This window comes from Mustela nivalis, assembly GCF_964662115.1.
Source record: "Mustela nivalis genome assembly, chromosome: 2".
NCBI lineage: Eukaryota > Metazoa > Chordata > Mammalia > Carnivora > Mustelidae > Mustela > Mustela nivalis.
The window spans coordinates 36,921,929-36,945,315 of NC_139021.1; the positions used below are offsets into that span (position 1 = coordinate 36,921,929).

The 23,387-nt window shown below is 34.4% G+C and overlaps 1 protein-coding gene across 1 annotated transcript in view; it reads right to left on the reverse strand.

Moving 5' to 3' along the window:
- VPS13B (vacuolar protein sorting 13 homolog B) overlaps positions 1 to 23,387 on the reverse strand; it is a 714,200-nt gene that overhangs the window by 545,552 nt on the left and 145,261 nt on the right. Inside the window, exon 17 of the mRNA XM_082719962.1 lies at positions 17,323 to 17,504. Coding sequence (XP_082576088.1) covers positions 17,323 to 17,504 — 182 coding nt within the window. The remainder of the gene's footprint in view (positions 1 to 17,322; positions 17,505 to 23,387) is intronic.

Below are 23,387 nucleotides of genomic sequence, written 5' to 3' on the forward strand. Positions count from 1 at the left end.
ACCACAGCCTTCAAGCACAGTCATTCCCATATCCTGAGATTCAGAATCCAGAGGTGCATGTGTCTGATTTCACTGCTTCCATGCCATTCCTTCTTGAATATGCCAAATATTAAAATTTAAGTATTTTTTCTTACACAGATAGACACACATAGACTTCAGTCTCAGGCTGTCATGCTAACTGAAATGCTTCCCCTTAGCAATCTGTGTCCATGTGTGTGTTTAAGGCTTTGGGCATCCACAGCTACTCCACCCATCCATCATCTATCCATTCATCCATCCTTAACAAGACAGAAAGCTCTGACCAGTCAGGCCCCAGGGTTCACAGCAAGATTCTCAAACTCATCAAAAAACTGAAGAGGAGAGAATACTACCAAACTCATTTACAAAGCAAGCATTACAACCTGATACAAACAAAGCCAGATAGGGACACCACAAGAAAACTAAGAGTCAATATCCCAAATGAAAATAGATGCAAATATTCTCAATTATGTAGCAGCAAATCAAATTCAATAGCACACTAAAAGGATCATTCACAATGACGAAGTGAGTTTTATCTCTGAAATGTAGGGATGATTCAAAATATGCAATTCAATAGATGTGACATATCATATTAATGCAATGAAAGAAAAAAATGTAATAATCTCAATTGACACAGAAAAAGCATTTGACAAAATTCAACATCTGTTCATGAAAAACTCTCAACAAATTAGGTATAGTATAGAAGAAATGTACCTCAACATAATAAACGCCTTAAATGACAAGCCCACAGCTAACATCATATACAATGATGAAAAGCTGAAAGCTTTTTCTCTAAGATTCAGCTTTTCATCAAAGATTAAGACAAAGGTGCCCACTCTCATCACTTCCATTCAAAATAGTCCTGGAAGGCTCAGCCTGAGCACTTAGACAAAAGAAGGAAAGAAACCAAGGCATCAGAACTGAACAGGAAAAAGTAAAATGGTCTATTTGCAGATGACATGATGTTATACAGGTTAGGTAGAAGCAAGACATGAACAGTGGAAGTCCTAAGTCCTTGAAGAGAGAAAGACAAAGTAGGCAGTTAGTTAGACATGGGCTGGAGGCAAGGATGGTGACAAATAGCTTATAGATTAGAAGCCCAAGGGCACGACATCCTGACCTTGTGGCTTAAAAGAACCTAGGGCTAAGAGACCAAGAGCCACAGGTGCAGAGCATCCCTCTCCTCTTCCACCTGTGCCCCAGGGTAATACCTAGACTCATTGTAATGCATGTACACTGCAGTTATAGCCCCAACCAATGGCGAAAGAAAGGCTGCCATAGTGATCTGATACAAATCTTGTAGGATCAAAAACTCCCCCTGCAAACCTGTAGGAGGAGTCCCCCAAAATGACTGGAAGCAGCCTCCATCATAGACCACCTTGTCCATGACACAAGAACCCTGCTCACATAAAAAAAAGAATCCCTGTAGCCTCAGGGCAGTTGCCACCTCTTGTTCCACTGGTTCTCCCACCTTAAGAGTATACCGTTGCTCTAATAAAGCTGCTTTATTTACTTTGGGCACCAATCTGTAATTATCTGTGCAGTGCCAAGAGCAGAGACACAACACTTTGCTCACTGACATATACAGAAAATCCTAAAGACTCCACCAAAAAGACTATTAGATTTAATTAATGAACTTAGTAAAGTTGAAGGAAATTAACATATAAAAATCTATAGCATGTCTATACACTAATGATAAATTACCTAAAAAATAAAAAATCCTGTTTATAATAGCACCAAAAACAATAAAATAGAAATAAATTTTACCAAAGAAGAAAAGGATCTGTACAATGAAAACTGTAAGACAATGACAAACAGAAGAAGAAAAATTAACAATATTGTTAAAATGTCCATACTATCTGAAGCCATCTATAGATTCAATGTAATCCCTGTGAAAATTCTAATGACTTTTTCTTAACAGAAATGGAACCACAAAAGACTGTGAATAGCCAAAACAATTTAAGAAAGAAAAATAGACAGAAGTACCACACTTCCTGACTTCAAGCTCTATTATAAAGCTACAGTAATTAAAATAGTATGGTATTGCCATAGAAATGTATACATAGACCAATGAAACAGACTTGAGCCCAGAAATAAACCCATGCATATACAGCCAACTAGCATTTGACAAAGCATTTGACCAAAAAAAAAAAAAAAAAAAAAACAACCATAAATACTCATAAGATAGTCTCTTCAATAAATGATGTTAGGAAAATTGGATATTCACAGGTAAAAGAATGAAACATGACCCCTATCTTATATCACTTAAAAAATTTAATTCAAAATAGATTAAAAACTTAAATTTAAGATGTGAAATCATAAAACTCCTAGAAGAAAATGTACAAGATAAAAAGCTCTTGATATAGGTCTTGGCAAGAAATTTTTGGATATGACACTTAAAATACAAGCAACAAAATTAAAAAAATAAATGAGTAGAACTATACCAAACTAAAAAGCTTCTGTCCAGCAAAGGAAATGATCATCAAAATGAAAGGCAATCTATAGAATGGGAGAAAACACTGCAAAAAATTTGTCTGATTTATCTCATTATCAGGGTTTAATATCCAAAATATATCAAGTTCTCTTACAACTTAATAGAAGAGAAAAAAATAACCCAATTTAAAAATGGGCAAAAGGGGCACCTGGGTGGCTCAGTGGGTTAAAGCCTCTGCCTTCAGCTCGGATCATGATCCTGGGGTCCTGGGATCAAGCCCTGCATCGGGCTCTCTGCTCAGTGGGGAGCCTGCTTCCTCCTCTCTCTCTCTGCCTGCCTCTCTGCCTACTTGTGATAAATAAAATCTTAAAAAAAAAAATGGGCAAAAGACCTGAATAGACATTTTTTCAAAGAAGACATTCAAATGGCCAACAAGTACATTGAAAAGGTACTGAACATCACTAATCTTTAGGGAAATGCAAATCAAAACGGCAAAGGTATCGCCTCATACCTGTTAGAATGACTTTCATCAAAAAGAAGTGGTAAATGTTGGCAAGGATGTGGAGAAAAGAGAACCTTTGTGCACTGTCATTGGGATTATAAATTGGTGCAGCCACTATGGAAAGCAGTATGGAAATTCCTCTAAAAAACTAAAAATAGAACTATCTTATGATCTAGAGATTCTGAGTATACATGCAAAGGAAAAGAAATCGCCATATTAAAGAGAGATCTACACTCCCATGTTCACTCAGCATTATTTACAATAGCCAAGACATGGAACAACATAAGTGGTACTCAACAACAAATCAAAATGATAAAGAAAATGGTGTGTGTGTGTGTACAATGCAATACTAATGAGCCATTAAAAAAGGGAAATCCTGTGATCGCTTCGGCAGCACATATACTAAAAAAAAAAGGGAAATCCTGCCATTTACAACATGGATGAACATTGAGAATATTATCCTGTGAAAGAAGTCAGAGAAAGACAAGTATTGTTTCATATCACTTATATATGATACCTGAAAATTTTATAGAAAAAGAAAACAGATTTATGGTTATCAGAGGTGAAGGATGGGGTGCAGGTTAACCAGATGATAGTAGTCAAAAGGTACAAACTTCCAGCTGTAATGTGTAACATGAGGACTATGGTTAATGCTGCATGGTACATTTGAAAATTGCTGAGAATAGTTCCTAAAAGCACTCATCGCAAAGAAAAAGTGTGTGTGTGCGCGCGTGCGTGTGCGAACATATGTGCATGTGTGTGTATGTCTACCTGAGGTGATAGATGCTAACTAAAGTTAATGAGGTAATTATTTCACAACACAGGTTAAGTCATTATGCTGTACACAATAGACTATGTAGTGTTGTATATCCACTATATTTTAATAAAACTGAAACAAAATAAATAAGGGGGGAAATCACCATACAAGTTTAGTAACTGAAAAGTACCATAGTTTCATATAATCTGAACTTTTTTTCCCCCCAAGATTTTACTGAAATTCAAATTAGTTCACATATAGTATAATATTAGTTTCAGGGGTAAAATTTAGTGATTCATCAGTTGCATATAACACCCAGTGCTCATTACATCAAGTGCCCTCCTTAATGCTCATCACACAATTATACCATCTCCCTACCCATCTCCCCACCACACCCCTCAGTTTGTTCCCTATAGTTAAGAGTCTCTTACATCCTGCCTCCCTGTCTTAATTTTTCCTTCCCTTTCACCATGTCCATCTGTTTTATTTCTTAAATTGTACATATCTGTGAAATCATATGGTATTTGTCTTTCTCTGACTTATTTCCCTTACAATAATATTCTCTAGTTTCATCCATGTCATTGCAAATGGAAAAGATTTCATTCTTTTTGATGGCTGAGTAATATTCCATTGAGTATATATACCACATCTTCTTTATCTACTCATCAGTTGGTGGACATTTGGGCTCTTTCCATATTTTGGTTATTGTGGGTAGTGCTGCTATAAACAGTAGGGTGCATGTGCCCCTTCAAATCACTATTTTTTGTATCCTTTGGATAAATACCTAGTAGTGAACCCCTGCCCATTATATAAGGATATCTCTAAAATTAACTCCACTGGCAAAGTTTTTGCAACTGTTAACTAAAGATGATCATCTAACTCCCTCTGTAGCAGTGGTAGCCCTACCTTACTACCAGAACAATAAGGATGAGAGTGAAAAAAAAAAATCAATGGGCTTAGGGAAAATAAAGATGCCTGGCTGGTAGCCTCCTATAACCAAGTACCATCTCTTATCCCATAGTCACTGTTCTCACATAAACCCTTAATTTTGTAGACCAAAGAATATCACAGCAGTAAGAAAGACAAGCAAACATTTTTTTAAGGCCTTATTACATATAAGTTTAATGTTCAACTCCCAGGCATTCAACTTTCTAACACATTTTCAGGAATACTGTAACTTAAGGTCACTGAATGTACATATATAATGTGTATACACACAAACACTGCAAAAACAACTTGAGATCTGATCCAGTGAAATCAGTGGTGGCCAATACTAAGATAATGTAGAGTGCTACAGAAGTATACTCTGAGAGAACATAGCTCAGTGGAAGGGGAGTCTCAGAATACTAGGGTCAATAAAAGATTTCTAAGACAGAGGTACAGAGAACTCTAGTGTAAAATGAACTACTCTGTTCTAGAAACTTACTCAAAAGATAGGGAATACTGATTCCCAGAATATAAACGTATAAGTGAGGCTAAATAAACAGGATTCCGGCAGAGCATTCATCTGCCCTCCTTTTTATTCACTTAAACACAAAACCAGCCCAATCTGATTCATTACTCAGGATTGTGCTCATATGCAGAAAACAATTAGTACATTCTTAATTCTTTAAACTGTACTCACAGAAAAAGAATAATTATGGGGTTCATCAATTCTTAATAAATTATCACATACATACACTGTAACTTTAATACCTGAACATGAATTCAAGTGAAAAGGAATCTTTAAATTCAACATTCATATCAATGCAAAATTCATATAGGGGCATTTTAAAACTCACAAAATTCATAAATCTAAAGTCCTTTTACCCCAATTTAAGTATCAAGAAATCTTACTGGTATCTCTTAATGCAAATCTAATTCAACACATTTTTATTTTTAAGACACGGATAAATTTACTGTTGATGCCTTATTGGAAAGAAAATTTTATAACAGCTCAAATATGTATTTCAGAACATACTGGACGTGTTTTGTAGATGAGGGAAAATAAGCAGTTTGCAAACAGAGGAACAGAAAAAAGCATATCACTATACCACATCTTTTTCCTAAATAGTTAAAGAACTATTCAACAACTCCAAAACTCTTTTTATATGCACACCTGGGAAGAATACCGTATCCGTAACTTTGCTCGGAGTTACACTGATGTGGTTTTAGGCCAGATGTTTAAATGTTACAGTATGTACATTTTCTTCCCCTCTTCTAAGGCAGAAGTAAAGTAAGAGGAATATTTGACTTCACTCCACAAGAGACCTATTTAATAGTTTGGCGGTTATGTAAGTAAAGGTAGCTTGGCTAAGTCAATGTTGACGACATACGGAACGACATGATCCTAATGAGTTGGAAAATATTGGCTCTCATGAGAATAGACCAGATGCTACTGAGCTGAGAAAGCTACTGTATTATTGAATTTCATTTTTATGAGGTAAAATTTATTATTCAACCATTAAGGTATCCCACATGAAATCTTGCATAAAATACTTTTACAGTTACATTCTGGAAAGTGATTTTTATTTTAACATTAAGACATCACTTAAATGAGGGATTCAAATGTCCATTTGATCACCTTCAGCACAGATTTTAAAGTCTGAAACCAATTTTCCTATTAATGGAACTACACTGTGAACAAAACAATGAACTACCTGAATAAGGGAAAAGTGATAGCAAGTTCTTGTTTTCCTGAACAAAAAATAGCCATGGAGAATGGCTTCTGGAGAAGGACAAAGGTTAGAATTTCAATAATTTGAGTACTATCAGAAACATGAACAAAAATATGTAATTCAAAAATGCCAATTAATATATATTTAGTTCAAATTCTAACAGCTATGCTTTATTCTTTATGATTTATTATCTTTTCCTTTTTTTTTCTAAAATTTTTAAAAATTTCATTATTTGACAGACAGAGATCACAAGTAGGCAGAGAGGCAGGCAGAGAGAGAGGAGGAAGCAGGCTCCCCGCTGAGTAGAGAGCCTGATATGGGGTTCGATCCCAGGACTCTGGGATCATGACCTGAGCTGAAGGCAGAGGCTTTAACCCACTGAGCCACCCAGGTGCCCCTTTATGATTTATTATCTTAATTAGACTCCTAATACTTGCTAGTTTTTTGTTACATAATTGCTAATAGAGTAGCAAACTAATTATCTGACTGTATTTCTGGTCTCATTTACCAGAGAGAGAGTTTGATGTAATAGAAATTATAGTAACAGAAAGGTCCAAAGGACTTTAAGCGTAACCAAATTAATCAGTGAATATCTATGGGATAATCTTTAAGAAAAACACTAACTTGTTCTGAGCATAAATTTTCACATGTGTAACACAGAATATATAACCTGCCAACATCAATATTACTGGTTAGAAGACAATGAAATTAATGCATGAGAAACATCAACGTAAAAAAGGTAAGCCAATTCAGATGATTCAAGCAAGTTTTACGGTATCCAGTCACTACAGCATGCAGCTCACTAGAGGAAAAATGCATAAAATTAGATAAAAGGATAAGGTTTCAAATTTCTATTATCCCACCATATTGCAACATCCATTTATAGATTTGTTTCTCCACTCCTCTTTGGAGTCTTTAGCAGAAGAGAGAATACATTGTTCATCATAGGCTTTTGTGAACTAGGTGTGGCTTCATAAACAGCTATTTAACGGGAGACAATGCACAGTTTCTTAGTAAGTCCAAAGAAGTACACCTAATAAATATCTTGAATTTTATTCTTCAGTCATCATGTTTATTGTTCATTAACCTCTTTATTCTTTTGCCTTACTCTTTGAATTTACCTTTGCCCTATCTCTTCCCAGCTCAAGCAACAGATCACCAAGACCCCAATTTTGACAATGGCTATCTCAATCTCCAAGAACCTCATATCCTAGAACAACCTCCACAGATAGTATCCCCATATGTGTTAGTCCAGCAGGATTCAATATCCAGGAAAAGAAAAATCAATTCCACAAACAATATTTTGTACTCACAAGAACTTTATGAGTAGGTAATAAGATATTATCACCATTGTACAGATGAGAAAGTTAAATGAAACTCAATGAAAAAAATGACATTCCTTTAGACATATAATTAGTTACTGACAGGATTTCCATACTACATTTCAGTGCTCTCTCCTAAATTTCAATTATTAAACAAGGATAATATTCTTATCACCGGACATAGACAGCAGGACTTAAACTACACTAATATCTATAGAATACACAGATTATTAATTTTCAATGCATAAAATTAAGTCTCTAAGAAGCATAAGCATAGAGTTTTGTATCAGTTATCTTAGTATCTTCTCATTTTATTCTAATTTTTAGAAGAACCGAGAAAAAAGTCTTTGTAGCTTTTAGCACATGTATTATTGTTCAATTTCCCATTTTCTCTTAGACTCTTAGATTAACCAATCAGAAAATAAAAATAACTGATTCAACAAACCAAAATCATCTCTTTTTATTGTGACATATTATGACTGTAATATAGTTTGTTAAAGAAAACATCTTTTCTACCTAAAGGCATTTTGTAGATGTGATGCTTGAAATTAAATCTTATATTTCATTTCAGAAGTACCATTATTAATCCAACATTTAGAATGAGAAGACTGAGGCACAAAATTGTTGTATATTGTTTTAAGAGCCAATGCAATTCAACATAACATTATTTTATTTTATACATACTTATTTAACAGCTTCAGTTATTAAAAGGAAAAATACAGCATAAAATAGGCATTTTTATAAAATTAATCAAGATAATTAAACTGTAAAATAATTCTATACTTGTAAAACAAGAATAACATTATGTTTCTGTCCTTAGTTTTCCTATGCAAAAATGCAGCATAAATAAGACACATATAAAATTTGACTACCGAATTATTTCCTTTGAGGGATAAATTATTTTACTACTTATCACTGACCACTCTTCACTAAGAGTCTTACGTATTATAATCAGGGAACCAATAACCATATTTTCTTAGCTATCAAGATTTCAGAATAAACATTTTTCATTTTTAAAATTTTCCAGAAATGTCCTACACTTGATTACATACATATATTTCACCCAGCACATTTTCCAAAAAGACATAAATATCCATACTGTATCTTCTAGGTAAGGAATTTTAGAATTTGAAACATGTCACTAATTATCTATTATCAAGTAATTTGAACTCTCTCTCTTCAGAAGAATACTATATTTTCTTTTTGTTATTCAGGCATTTCTCCCATCCTGAATTTCCCAAACTCAAAATTTCAAGGGGGAATTACACAGACATTTAATTCCTATTCTCACCAATGAAAAAGGAGAGCAATAACTGTATTTACTAACAATGTACATCTTTCATGTTTGCAAATATAATAACCATAATACTTTAACTATATTATATGCATTCTATTTGATTATATTTGATACTATTCAACTCTTAGTAGTAACCAACAAAGTTATTTCAAACCCAGATAGTAAGTCACAACCTGGATTTAAATGAAGTGGTAATAAAGAGAAACTCAATTATAAATCTTTCTAAAAATGACTAAAATCAGTAACAGTTCAGTTCAGATATGACAATTTTGTTTTGATGGTAGTAGAGATAACACACAGAAATGCCTTATTTGCAGCAGAATATGTTGGAGAGAGAGGGAGAAGAGAAAACGAGAAGGGAAAATTTTAATCTAGAAGGTCAGCATCACAGAAATTGTTGGTCTTGCAATCAAGCTGAGTAATAAGAGCAAGAAGGATTCTGTCATGTAACAAAGTCTGAAATAATTAAAAGAGCAAAAAATAAAAGAAAATGGACTAATAACAAAGAAGAAACAAGGCATCCTAAATGATAATAAGATTCAATGTAAAGATATACCTAAAGCTACAATTAAGAAAAAAATAGACAAGTCAACATCAGAAAAGTAAAAAGAAACCAACACAACTGCAGAAAATATTTCTAAACCATACTGATAAGGGACTCGTATCTTGAATATTCTTACAGCTTAAAACAAAAAGATTAAAAGCCCAATTAAAAAATGAACAAAGAACTTGAACAGACATATCTCTACAGAAGATACATAAATAGCCAATAAGTACATGAAAAGTTGCTCATCATCATTAGCCATAATAAAGATGCAAATAAAAACTACAATGAGGCAGCCTACTTCATATGTTCTAGGATAGCTAGAACCAGAATGACAAGTAATTACAGTATAGTGATGATGTGGAAAAATCTGGAACATTTACATGCTACAGGTGGAAATATACAATGGTGTAGCTGCTTCGGAAAAGCAGTGTAGCAATTCCTCAAAAGGTTACCTACAGACTTACTATATGATGCAACAATTCTACTTCTAGATATACAACCAAGAGAAATGAAAGCATATGTCTACACAAAAACTCAAACACAAATGCTTATGGCATTATTCAGAATTGTCAAAAATAGAAGCAACCCAAATGTCAATCAACTGATGAATGGATAAACAAAATGTGGTATATAGATACAAAGGAATATTATGCCCCAATACCTACTACAATATAGGCAAACTTCAAAAACAACATGCTAAGGGAAAGAATTCAGTCACAAAGTGCTATATTTCATCCGGCCAACTGATATGAAATGTCCAGAACTGGCACATCTCTAGCAACCAATAGCAGACTAGTGATTGCTTAGAGCTGGGTAGACTGGAGGCTTGGGGAATATTGGCTAAGGAAAATGGAACTTCTTTTGGAGTTAATGAAAATGTTCTAAAATTAGTATTGGTAATGGAAACAGAACTCTGAATATACTATAAGGTAAATACTATATACTTGAAAAGGGTGAATTGACTGTATAGTATGTGAATTATTTTTAAAAAGAAGATTTGAGCTCTTTAATTATTTTAAAAATTATTTTTAAAAAAAGATTTGAGCTCTTTAATTAAAGAAAAAAATAAAAAAAGATTTAGAGCAACTGGGTGGCTCAGTTGGTTAAGAATCTGCCTTTGGCTCCGGTCATGGTCTCAGGATCCTGGGATCTAGCCCTTCATCAGGCTCCCTGCTCAGCAGGGAGTCTGTTTCTCCCTCTCCCTTTGTCCCCACCCCTCAGCTTATATGTACTCTCGACCCTTCTCCCAAATAAATAAATTAAATCTTTTTTTTTAAAAAATGATCATTTCAATAGATGCAGAAAAGCATTTTACAAACTGCAACATCCATTCACAATAAAAACCCTCAACAAAGTAAGTCTAGAAGGAACATACCTCACCATAATAAAGATCTTATATGAAAACCCACAATCAATACCATACTCAATGGGGAAAAACTGAGAGCTTTTTCCCTAACGTCAGGAACAAGACAAGGATGTTCATTCTCACCACTTTTGTTCAACATACCACTGAAGTCCTAGCCAAAGCAATTACACATATAAAGAAATAAAAGGCCTCCAAATCAGTAAGGATGAAGTAAAACTGTATTTGCATATGACATAATACTATATATAGAAAGCCCTAAAGATTCCACCAAAAAGTGACTATAATTTGTAAATGAATTCAGTAAAGTCACAGGATACAAAATGATGGTAAGGATATCTGTTGTGTTCCCATACACTAATAATGAAGCAACAGAAAGTGAATTTAAGGGAAAAAATCCCATTTATAATGGCACCAAAAACAATAAAATACCTAATAATAAAGAGGTGAAAGATCTGACTCTGAAAACTATAAAACACTGGTGAAAGAAATTGAAGACAACACAAAGAAATGGATAAACATTCAATAGTCATGGGTTGGAAGAACAAATATTGTTAAAATGTCTATACCACCCAAAGCAATCTACACAATCTATGAAAATACCAACAGCCTTTCTCACAGAACTAGAACTAACAATCCTAAAATTTGTATGGAACCACAAAAGACCCTGAATAGCCAAAGCAATCTTGAAAAGGAAAAACAAAACCGGATGCATCACAATTCCAGATATCAAGTTATATTACAAAGCTGTAGTAATCAAAACAGAAAGGTACTAGTATAAAAACAGACACATACATCAATGAACAGAATAGAGAACCCAGAAATGAACCCACAATCCTATGCCGAACTAATCTTCAACAAAGCAGAAAACAATATCCAATGGAAAAAAGATGGTCTCTTCAACAAATGGTGCTGGGAAAACTGGACAGCAACATGCAAAAAGAATGAAACTGGACCACTTTCTTACACCATACAAAAAAATAAACTCAAAATGGATCAAAGGCCAAAATGGGAGATAGGAAAACCATAAAAATCTGAGAGAACACAGGCAGTAATTTCTCTGACATTGGCCATAAAAATCCGAGAGAACAGGCAGCAATTTTTCTGACATCTTTCTAGATATGTCTCCTGAGGCAAGGAAAACAAAAGCAAAAATAAATTTTGGGGATTCTGTCAAAATAAAAAGCTTCTACACAGCAAAGGAAACAATTAACAAAACTAAAAGGCAACCTACAGAATGGGAGAAGATATTTGCAAATGACATTTCTGATGGAGGGTTAGTATTCAAAATATATAAATAAGTCATAAACTCAAAACCCAAAAAACAAATATCCCTGAAAATAAATAACTTTGAAAAATGAAGAGAAAACACAAATAGACGTTTTTCCAAAGATGACATACAGATGGCCAATAGCCAAATGAAAAGATGCTCAATATCACTCATCATCAGGGAAAGAAGGCAAATTAAAACTACAATAAGAGATCACTTCATACCTGTCAGAATGGCTAAAATCAACAACACAAGAAACAACAGATGTTGGTAAGAATGTAGGGAAAGGGAAACGTTCTTGCACTGTTGGTGGGAATACAAACTGGTGCAGCTATGGTGGAAAACAGGATAGAGGATTCTCAAAAGGTTAAAATTAGAACTGGGAACCTGGGTGGCTCTGTTGGTTAAGCTACTGCCTTCAGCTCAGGTCATGATCCCAGAGTCCTGGGATCGAGTCCTGCATCGGGGTCCCAGTTCCATGGGGAGTCTGCTTCTCCCCCGGCCTTCTCCCCTCTCATGCTCTCTCTCATTCTCTCTATCTCAAATAAATAAATAAAATCTTTTTTTAAAAAAAGTTAAAATTAGAATTACCCTATAACACAGCAATCACACTACTGGGAATTTACCCAAAGAATACAAAAACACTAATTTGAAGGGATACATGCATCCCTATGTTTACTACAGCGTTATTTACAATAGCCAAACTATGGAAGCAGCCCAAATGTCCATCATAGATGAATGGAGAAAGAAGATGTGGTGTGTGTGGATGGATGGATGGATGGATGGACGGACAGAGAAAGAGAGAGGGAGAAATTCATTTATTATCAATTTTATAGCTGCTTAATTTGGTAAAAAAAAATTCCTTGGCAAAGAGGGAAAACTTCCTATATTCCATTTTCCTCACTTCCTCTAAGCTGCAAAAATTATTTCCACTAATTTTAGGTTTCTCAATAACAAAACATCAGATTATGAATCAGTTAACGTGTAGTCACCTGTCTGATCCATTTCGTTATATCTGTGCCAGTATTCTGTTAGGACAGAATATTTTCAGAGAAAGAAATTTTAAATAAGATGTTTTATGATAGCACAATTCATTTGATAAATTCAGAAAAAGAAATATAAAATTAGTTGGGTTAGAAAAAAGGGACATTAGGGGCACCTGGGTGGCTGGGTTAAGCCTCTGCCTTCGGCTCAGGTCATGAACCCAGGGTGCTGGGATCGAGCCCTGCATTGGGCTCACTGCTCAGCGGGGAGCCTGCTTCCTCCTCTCTCTATGCCTGCCTCTTTGCCTACTTGAGATCTCTCTGTCCAATAAATAAATAAAAATCTTAAAAAAAAAAAAAACTCTTTAAAAAAAAAAGGGAAATTATAGCCATAAATAACACCATCATATACCTATTAATATGAATTTTAAGGTGATCTAAGCCAGTTGACAAAAAGAAAAAATTTAAGTAAAGGTAGGTTAATATTTTAAGACAGTAAACCAAAAAAGCTCTAGATAGAACATCACTTCAGAAATATAAATTTGCCCAAAAAAAAAGATAATTTCAGAATGTGATAAATGCTATGGCCAATGAAGGCCTGACGGTAGGCCTTATGGGTAAGGACCTAAAAGAACAGATTTTGTACAGAAATTCCACATAAGATTATGGTCATATGAATGGTAGTAATGTAACATCTTAGTCCATTCAGGCTGCTCTAACAAAATACAGCAGACTAGGCAACCTATAAGCAATATAAGTTTATTTCTCATTCCTGAAATTTGAAGACCAAGATCAAGGTGCCAGCATGGTCAGATTCTGACAAAAACCTCTTCTAGGTTGCAGATTGGCAACTTCTTGGTGTGTCCTCACATAGTGGATAGGACAAGGGAACACTCGCAAGCCTCTTCTTAATTTCCTAAGCACTCCATCCTCACGATCTAATAACCTTCCAAAGGCCCCCAATTACCTAATACCATCACATTCGGCACTACAATTTCAACATATGAACTTTGGGGGCATAAAGACACTCAGATCACAGGATATAATAATGCAGTCTACCTAAATATTCAACAACTTAAATAAAGTTTTTTTCAATGAGATAAATCAGTGTAACAAATATCACCTTTTTAATGTGTACAATTATGTGCAATTTAGCATATTCACAAGTGTAAAAAGTTCAACACTTCTAATTCCAGAACATTTTTACCACCCAAAAAAAATATAAAACATTACCTCTCTAATAGTCACTCCATTACTCCTTTTCCCCAGACTCTGGCAACCATTAATGTACTTTTGGTCTCTATGGATTTGCATATTATAAGCATTTCATAAGAATGGAATCATAATTTGTGACCTTTTGGCATCTGGCTTCTTACACTTAGGAAGGTGTTTCAAGGTTCATCCGTATCCTGGCAGGTATCAGTACTTCATACCTTTTTACATTTGAAAAATATTCCACTGTACAGATATAGAAGATTTTTGTTTATCCATTCATCAGTTAATAGACCTTTGTTTTGTTTCCACCTTTGCTATTAAGAATAGTGCTTTGTGATCTCCTTTCTATGTGGGATTTAAAAATGTTTAATTCATGTAAGCACAGAGGAGAAATAATAATGATTACTGGGGCAGGAAGATGGGCAAAATGAGATGTTGGTCAAAGGGTACAAAGTTGCAGTTATATAGAATGAGTAAGTCCTATAAATATGATGTACAGCCTCACATGATGATTACAGTTAATACTGTATACTGTACACTGGAAATTTGCTAAGATAGATTTTTTTATACTCACAGGACATTTTAAAAAATAGTAATTGTGAGGAAATATATAGGTTAATTATCTTGATTGTAAGTGATCATTTCACCACATATATCAAAACATTATGAATGCTATCCTTAAATATATAAAATTTTTAAAAAATAATTACATGCAAAAAATAATGCTATGAACATTCATGTACAAGATTTTGGTGGACATAGTATGTAGTCCATTTTGTGTGTATATCTGAAAGTAAAATTGCTGGGTCATACGGTATCTCTACAAAAACTTTTTTTTTAAGATTTTATTTATTTACTTACTTATTTATTTTAGAGAGAGACAACATGCCCCCAAGTGGGGAGAGGAAAGGGAGGGAGAGAGAGAATCTCAAGCAGACTCTGTGCTGAGTACAGAACCAGATGTGGGGCTCAATCTCACAGCCTCAAGATCATGATCTGAGCCAAAATCAAGAGTCAGATGCTTAACCAACTGAGTCATTCAGGCGCCCCTCAACATTTAACTTCTTAAAGATAATGACCACAAGTTTTTTCTCCCTAAGCAGCAGTTATCTTTTAAGCGATTAATTCACTATCAACATACAATTCCAAAAAGCAGAAATGGAAAAAAAAAGAAAAAAGGAATAGCCATTTTTTACAAAATATAGTTTAAAAAGTACAAAAATAGACAAACAGTAAGATAGAAACAAAGTCACAAAACAATCACACCAACCTAAATGGATTAAAGTTATTAGCTAAAAGACAGACTATAAAACTTCACTTAAAAAATCTAGCTATGGGGCACCTGGGTGGCTCAGAGGGTTAAAGCCTCTGCCTTTGGCTCAGGTCATGTTGGCCAGGGTCCTGGGAGCAAGCCCTGCATCGGACTCTCTACTCAGCGGGGGGCCTGCTTCCGTCTCTCTCTCTCTTTCTCTCTGCCTGCCTCTCTACCTACTTGTGATCTCTGTCAAATAAATAAATAAAATCTTAAAAAAAAAAAAATCTAGCTATACATTCTTTCCAAGACATACACCTAAATCATTAAAAGTTTTTAAGTAAAAGAATGCAAGAAGTATGGGCAATGCCAAAGAAAAGAAAGTTAACTGTTAACTATGATAACATAAGAAAAAATAGATTAAAGTCAAAACTGTCTGAATTACTTATTCACTACATTTAATAAAAAAATCAACTTAAAAAGAGATTATAAATATATATGTATGTGTGGTAGGAGAGTTAAGTGTTCATACATACTAAAATTTGGCTACTACTTCAGAAGATTCAAAGAATTTAAAGGCCTTTCATAAGCCCCAAGTTTAACAGCTTCTAGGCTAATGAAACATTTGCCTTGTCATTCTTTATAGAATCTTAAAAACCTGACAACACAAAACTATATAAAATTTTATATTAGTCATTAGATGGTCAAAAAAAGGCTCTAATTATAATGCTTTTTTATTTTATGTTTTTTAGAATTTATAATATAGTCCCCCACAGTATGGTCTGAAATTAAAACCTTCAAAAGCATCATATAAAAACAAAAAGCCAATGTCTTATTTTCATAGGCAAGAGAAGTAGGAAATTCACAGGTTATTATTTGAAAGGATGATTACATTTAATAAAAATATATTCTTCTTTAAAAGCTACTTTTGTGTTACTAACAAAACAAAGATGATTATTTTAAACTGAGTCAATTAAAAGAAGATAAACTTCTGTAAATTTTTTTGTTTACCTGCAAAGTAAGTGTAAGATAAAGATAACATCACCTATGGTGGCATCAAAGCAGATTTTTTATTTTTAGTAGTAAACTTAACCAGTCAAGGTGTAAGACTAATGTTTTTCACACAAAACAGATAATTTGTGGGAGTGGGAAGATGGGTAACTGGGTGATGGACATCAAGGAGGGCATGTGATATAATGAGCACTGGGTGTTATATAAGACTGATGAATCACTGAACTCTACTTCTGAAACTAATAATACACTATATGTTAATTAATTGAATTTAAATTTTTTAAAAAGGATAATTTGCTTACCAAGTCTTAAAATATTATGAACAAGATTTTATTCATATTTACCAGCATATTCAAGCACAATGTACTTATGCTTGATTTGGCTATCATTTCAAACATACACATTACATTGATCCCCTTGGAAGTTATCCATGTAAGGCGAGAGGGTTAACTGTGCAAGAAGTTGGTAAAAAAGAACACCCTGAAAATATATCCAGAAATTGGTGGCAGGGAATGAAACTGAATGGCTTACCTCATATCCTGAATTTTACACAGGAGCTGTAAATATCCACTTGCACAGAACTTTAGTACACGATTTAAGTTCAGCAGGCTATACTTATGAATTTGAATAATAAAATATTAGTCACCACCAATAAGAATTTTCCAAATACTTGCCAAGAAGACTGTGCTCTTACCTATAGTTTGGAAAACTTCATTCATCAAAGCTTCATTCACTGACAAAGAGTTGACATTTCCAATGTGAGACCAGCTTTGATATATTGCTTGGAGCAGAAGTGTCTGTGCTCTTGTCGCTTGAATTGTGAGATTTGGAAGTTCAAATATACCTTCAGTTACAGCAATCTGAGATCTTTTGGTCCTGCATAAGAAAAGAGAAAGAATAACAGTATAGTAAACAGCATTTACAAATAGCAACATAAAAAATGAACTAGGCTGTAAGGAAAAAAAAGCAGACATTCGAAATAATTTAAATACAACTAAATCAAATAGATATGCAACTCCACAATTTAAATTTCACTATTTCAAAAACTTATAATAAAAAATATAAATATAAAAATAATGTCCATGCATACACATTCAAACACACACACATATACTCTGTTCAATTATAATTTTTCAACCTAGATAATCTTCAAAGATAACAATGAAAATAATACTAGTTAACACTTAAGAAAAAAAATTTTTAAAGCTTTTTTTCATTTATTTATTTGAGAGAGAGAGAGAGAGAGAAGGAGAGAAAGCATGAGAGGGAAGAGATCAGAGGGAGAAGCAGACTCCACGTTGAGCAGGGAGCCCGATACGGAACTTGATCCGGGACTCCAGAATCATGATCTGAGCTGAAGGCAGTCGCCCAACCAACTGAGCCACTCAGAAGGCCAACACTTAAGAAAATTTATTACCAGTTCTGCATTGTTCTAAATATCTTAGAGTAAAAATACAAAAACTTATATCCAGGGATTCTAATCCAGAGCCCTCTATCCTACTTCTCTCATAAGTATTTATGAAATATTTACATTATACCCAGGTTCCTATTTGACAGGAAGAGAAAAGTAGAACATGAAATAGAAACTAAAGAGGGAGCAATTTCATAATGTGTGTAGACTTTAAAAGAAAAAAAAAAAAAAAAAAAAAAAAACAGATCTAATTCCAAGCAAAACTTGAGTGAACTTGAAGGAAGTTAAGAGCCAGCTGAGTGAATACCTCTAGAAAGTGATTCAAGCAAACGAATAGTCAATGCAAAGTTCCTGAGGGAGAACTGGGATGGCAAGTCCAGGCAATCGCAAGAAGGCCATGTGGTTGTTGCAGCCTGATAATAACCTAATTCACTAAATCAATTGTTTTTCTATAGGTTCTACCCATAAGAAATACCTGAATAGGCTTTATACAGCCATTGATCTTGAGATTTCATCTAACCCTGATTCCAGAGTGTTCAATATCCTGAATTTATTTTTATTTTTTTAAGATTTTATTTATTTGACAGAGAGCCCGGGGCTAGATCCCAAGACCCTGGGATCATGATCTGAGCTGAAAGCAGAGGCTTAACCCACTGAGCCACCCAGATACCCCCTGTCTAGAATTTTTAATAGTTATTTCTGTAAGATAAGAGTGGAAGATGATTCATATGAGCATTAAACATATCAATCTACCTCCACTCCCTGACCCAACACTGGATTATCAATTTCTTACCTCCTCACTGAAATGACCTTCACTTAAAACCTCCCTAAGAGGAATGGCATCAGCAAAAACAGCAGAGTGAGGCACACTAGTCTATCTCTCAAAAAAAAGCTGCAAAAATCTGGCAAAACCTCTCTAGAGTTAACTTTTTCAAAACTCTGGAAACTAACTAAAATCCTGCAACAAACAGAGAACACTTTAAAAAAAAAAAGCAGCTGACTCTCAGACCAGTGAGTTTTTTGGTTTTTGTTGAATCCCTTTTCCCTCAGCCCAGCAGTGGCATTTAACCATCCACATTCTCAGTACAAGTAAGTAGTGGTTAAGAGAGAAAACCTTATTCAGAAGGAATTGTGGTTTTTGCTTTGACCCATCTGGTAGCTACAGGATCAACTCAATGAGCTTATTTTATCTCTTTTAATTCAGAACTCTCCCAACACTTAAAAAACAAACAAACAAACAAACAAACAAACCACCCTGGAGCACTTGTAGAAAACATTTACAGCCAAATGTATTACATTAGCCTTTACTTCCTGGGGCAAGGGATTAAAAAAGCGGCAAAAAACAGATTAACCAATATCTTGGGAGGAAAGTCTGGGAAGTGTTGCTTTAGAGAATAAAAAGGTTAAAAAGTTCCAGTGTCTTCCTGGGAATACAGAAGGCCATACACACACTTGACTCTTTTACTAGCAGAGCAAAGACCATAGAAAGGCCTGAGGCTCTCACCTCCCACTGACTTTCACAGTCTGCACAAGAAAAGAAGGCAGAATTGTCAACTGCCTGGTTGAGTTTTGAAGACATTCCCAATCAGAAACCATGGAGGTCACACGGCAGTAGATGAAATATTACAGTGCAAAAAGACAGACTGTCAATCAGTAATTACAATTCCAGCAAAACTATCCTCCAAAAATGAAGTATAAGTCTTAAGAAAGTTAAGTCCAAGACCAGAAGCCTTCACTGATGAATTCTACCAAACTTCTTTCAAAAAAGAATAGCAGAAGTCCTTTTCAAACTTATGCAAAAAAAATAGAGGAGGGAACCTAATTCCTTCTGTAAGGCCAATGTTACCCTGAAACCAAAGCTAGACAAAGATAAGAAAATAACACACCAATATCCCTTGTGAACACAAATGTAAAAATCCTCAGTAAATACTAACATATCAGAAGAAATTAAAACATTACACAATGTGACAACTAGTACTCTTCCCAGAAATAGAAGAGTGGTTCAACAAAAGAAAATCAATCAATGCAATACACCATATTTACACAAGGGGAAAAATCATGTACATCTCAACTGATACAGAAGAAAGCATTTGACAAATATACAATAGTCTTGCATGATTTAAACACAACATACTAAGAATGAAGACAAATTCTTCAACATGATATAGGACATTTATGAAAAATACACAACAAACATCATACTTAGTGATAAAAGATTGAAGGTTTGTTCTCTAAGATCAGGGAAAAGGAAAAGATCTCTGTTTTTGCCATTTATTTGCCATTTTATTCAACATTGCAGTATAGGTTCTAGCCAAGACAAGTAAGTAAAAGCATTCAAAGTGTAAAGGAAGAGTGGCATCTGGATGACTCAGTTTGCTAAGCGTCTGCCTTCAGCTAAGGTCATGACCTTGGGGTCCTGGGATTGAGTCCCAAATCAGTTTCCCTGCTCAGCGGGGAGTCTGATTCTCCCTTTTCTTCCCTTTCCCCCACTCATGTGTGCATACTCTCTCTCTTACTCATATAAATTAATAAAATCTAAAAAAAAAAAGTGTAAAGGAAAAGGTAAAAATATCAGTACTTACAGATGAGATAATTTTATATATTGGAAACCCTAAAACATGCACGCACACGCAGCACGCACGCACGTGCACACACACACACACACACACACACCTGTTAAAGCTAATAAATTCAACTGAGTTCAAAGATATAAGGGAATTACAAAAAATTAGTTATATATTTACTTAAAATGACAACCAGAAAAGGAAATAAAACAATTCCATTTATAATAGCGACAACAACAAAAAATACTTATGAATAACTTAACAAAGAAGTACAAAACGGTTGCCCTAAAATCAACAAAACATTGTTGAAAGAAATTACAGAAGGGATCTAAATAAATGGTAAGAGATGTTTATGGATTGAAAAATTGAATATTATTAAAATGGCAGTAAACCCCAAACTCATTAATGGATTAAATTTGATCCCTATCAAAATCTCAGGAGTCTATTTTAAAAGTGAATAATCCTAAAATTCATATGGACTTACAAAGAATCCTGAATAGTCAAAACAGTCTTGAAAAGGAACAAGTTCAAAAATTTACACTTCCAAATTTCAAAACTTAGTACGAAAATAAAACAGTGCCATACTGGCATAAGGATAGACAAAAAAATCAGTGACCTAAAACTTCAGTCTAGAAACAAATCCCCATATCTATGTCCAATTACTGATAAGGCTGTCAAGACCAATCAATGGGGAATGGATACTCTTTTTTAATTGATGTATAGTTAACATAAAATATTATATTAGTTTCAGGGGTATAACAGTAATTTGCCAATTCTATTCATTACTCGATACTCACTACAGTAACTGTAATCACCACCTGTCACTAGGGAATGAATAATCTCCTGCAACAACTGGATATCCAAGTACAAATGAAGTTGGACCCCTACCATACCATATATATGAAAATTAACTCAAAATTGATTTAAAAAAAAAACTGAAACTATAAACTCTTAGAAAGAAACAGCTATAAATTTTCATGATCTTAGATTAAGAACAGTTTCATAAATATCATACCAAAAGAAAAGCTAAAAAGGACAAAGATATATTTGACTTCATCAAAATTTAAAATTTTGTATACCAAAGGCTACTATTCAGAGGGTGAGAAGATAATAAAATGGAAGAAAATATTTGTAAATCATATATGTAAAAGAGTCTACTGTCCAGAGTTTGTAAAGGACTCCCAACTCGGGGCACCTCAGGTGGCTCAGTTGGTTAAGCGCCTTCAGCTCAGGTCATGATCCCAGGGTTCTGGGATACAGCACCGCGCCAGACTACCTGCTCAGTGCAGAGTCGGCTTTGTGCTCTTCTCTCCCTCTGTCCCTCTCCCAACTCGTGTTCTCAGACTCAAATAAATAAAATCTTAAAAAAAAAAAAAAAAAGAACTCCTACAATTCAACAAGAAGATATACATCCCAATTTAAAAGTAAACTAGAACAGTTTACCGGCTCAGTCCATTAAGCGTCTGCCTGCAACTCAGGTCATGACCTCAGGGTGCTGGGATCAAGTTTCAGGTCAGGCTCCCTGCTTAAGGGGGACCTGCCTCTTCCTCTCCTTCTCCCCTTCTCTACTGCTCATGCTCACTCACTCTCTCATGCTATCTCTCTCTCAAATAAATAAAATATTTTAAAAAACAATGAACTGGAACATGAATAGACATTTCTCCAAAGAAGATACACAAATGGCCAATACACACATTAAGAGATACTCAACATCATCTGGGAAATGAAAATCAAAACTGTACTGAGCTGCCACTTCACACTCACTAGGATGGCTATAAAGAATGAAAAGAAAAACAGAAAATAAAAATAACAAGTGTTGGAAAGGATGTTGAAGAATTGCAACCATCATACAATGGAGGTAGGAATGTATAACACTAAAGCCACTGCAAAACAATCTGGCAGTTCATCAAAAAAGTAAATATAAAGTTACTGTACGACCCAGCAATTATACTGCTACATATATACCCAAGAGAACTGAGATCATGTTCATATAAAAACTCATAAATACATGTTCATAGCAGCATTATTCTCAACAGCCCAAAAGTGGAACAACCCAACCAAACAATCCAACTGAAAAATGGATTAACAAAATGTGCTATACATCCACACAAAAGAATATTATTCAGCCATTAAAAGGAATGGAGTAGTAATAATTACTATAGCACAGATGAACCTTGAAAGGATGCTAAATGAGAGAAGCCAGGCAAAAAATGCCACATATTGTACGATTTTGTTCATATGAAATGTTCATGGAGACAGGGTTTCTTTTTTAGAGTTTTGAAAATGCTCTGGAATCAGATAATGACAATGACTGCAAAATGGTGTAAAAATACTAAAAACCAAAGAATAGTACATTTTAAAATAATTAAAATGGTGAATGTTGTATAATGCAGACTTCATCTCATTAAAACAAAAAAATCTCCCTCATGTAGTCAGAACTCTGTTCCTAGGAACAGTGGTCTAAGTAAATATGCTTTCTCTCACTCAAAGATATCAAAACAACAACAACAAAATCACCCAGCTCTCTTAAATAGCATGCCAGGCAATTTAAATATACAACTGCACATTAATAATACACAGACCACCTTATCCATACAATTTTCAAATATGTAATAGCAATATGTAGCTCTACCTGGATTTACCCTTCAACCACAATCCTGATCACATTCTGCCAGAAAGTCAACAGGCTGAAATGAACAGACCAAGAAACAAACATGCACTGAATAAAAGATTCTATAAACCAAACAGGTAAAATACCAGGCATTAAAAGAAATAGAATGTTAA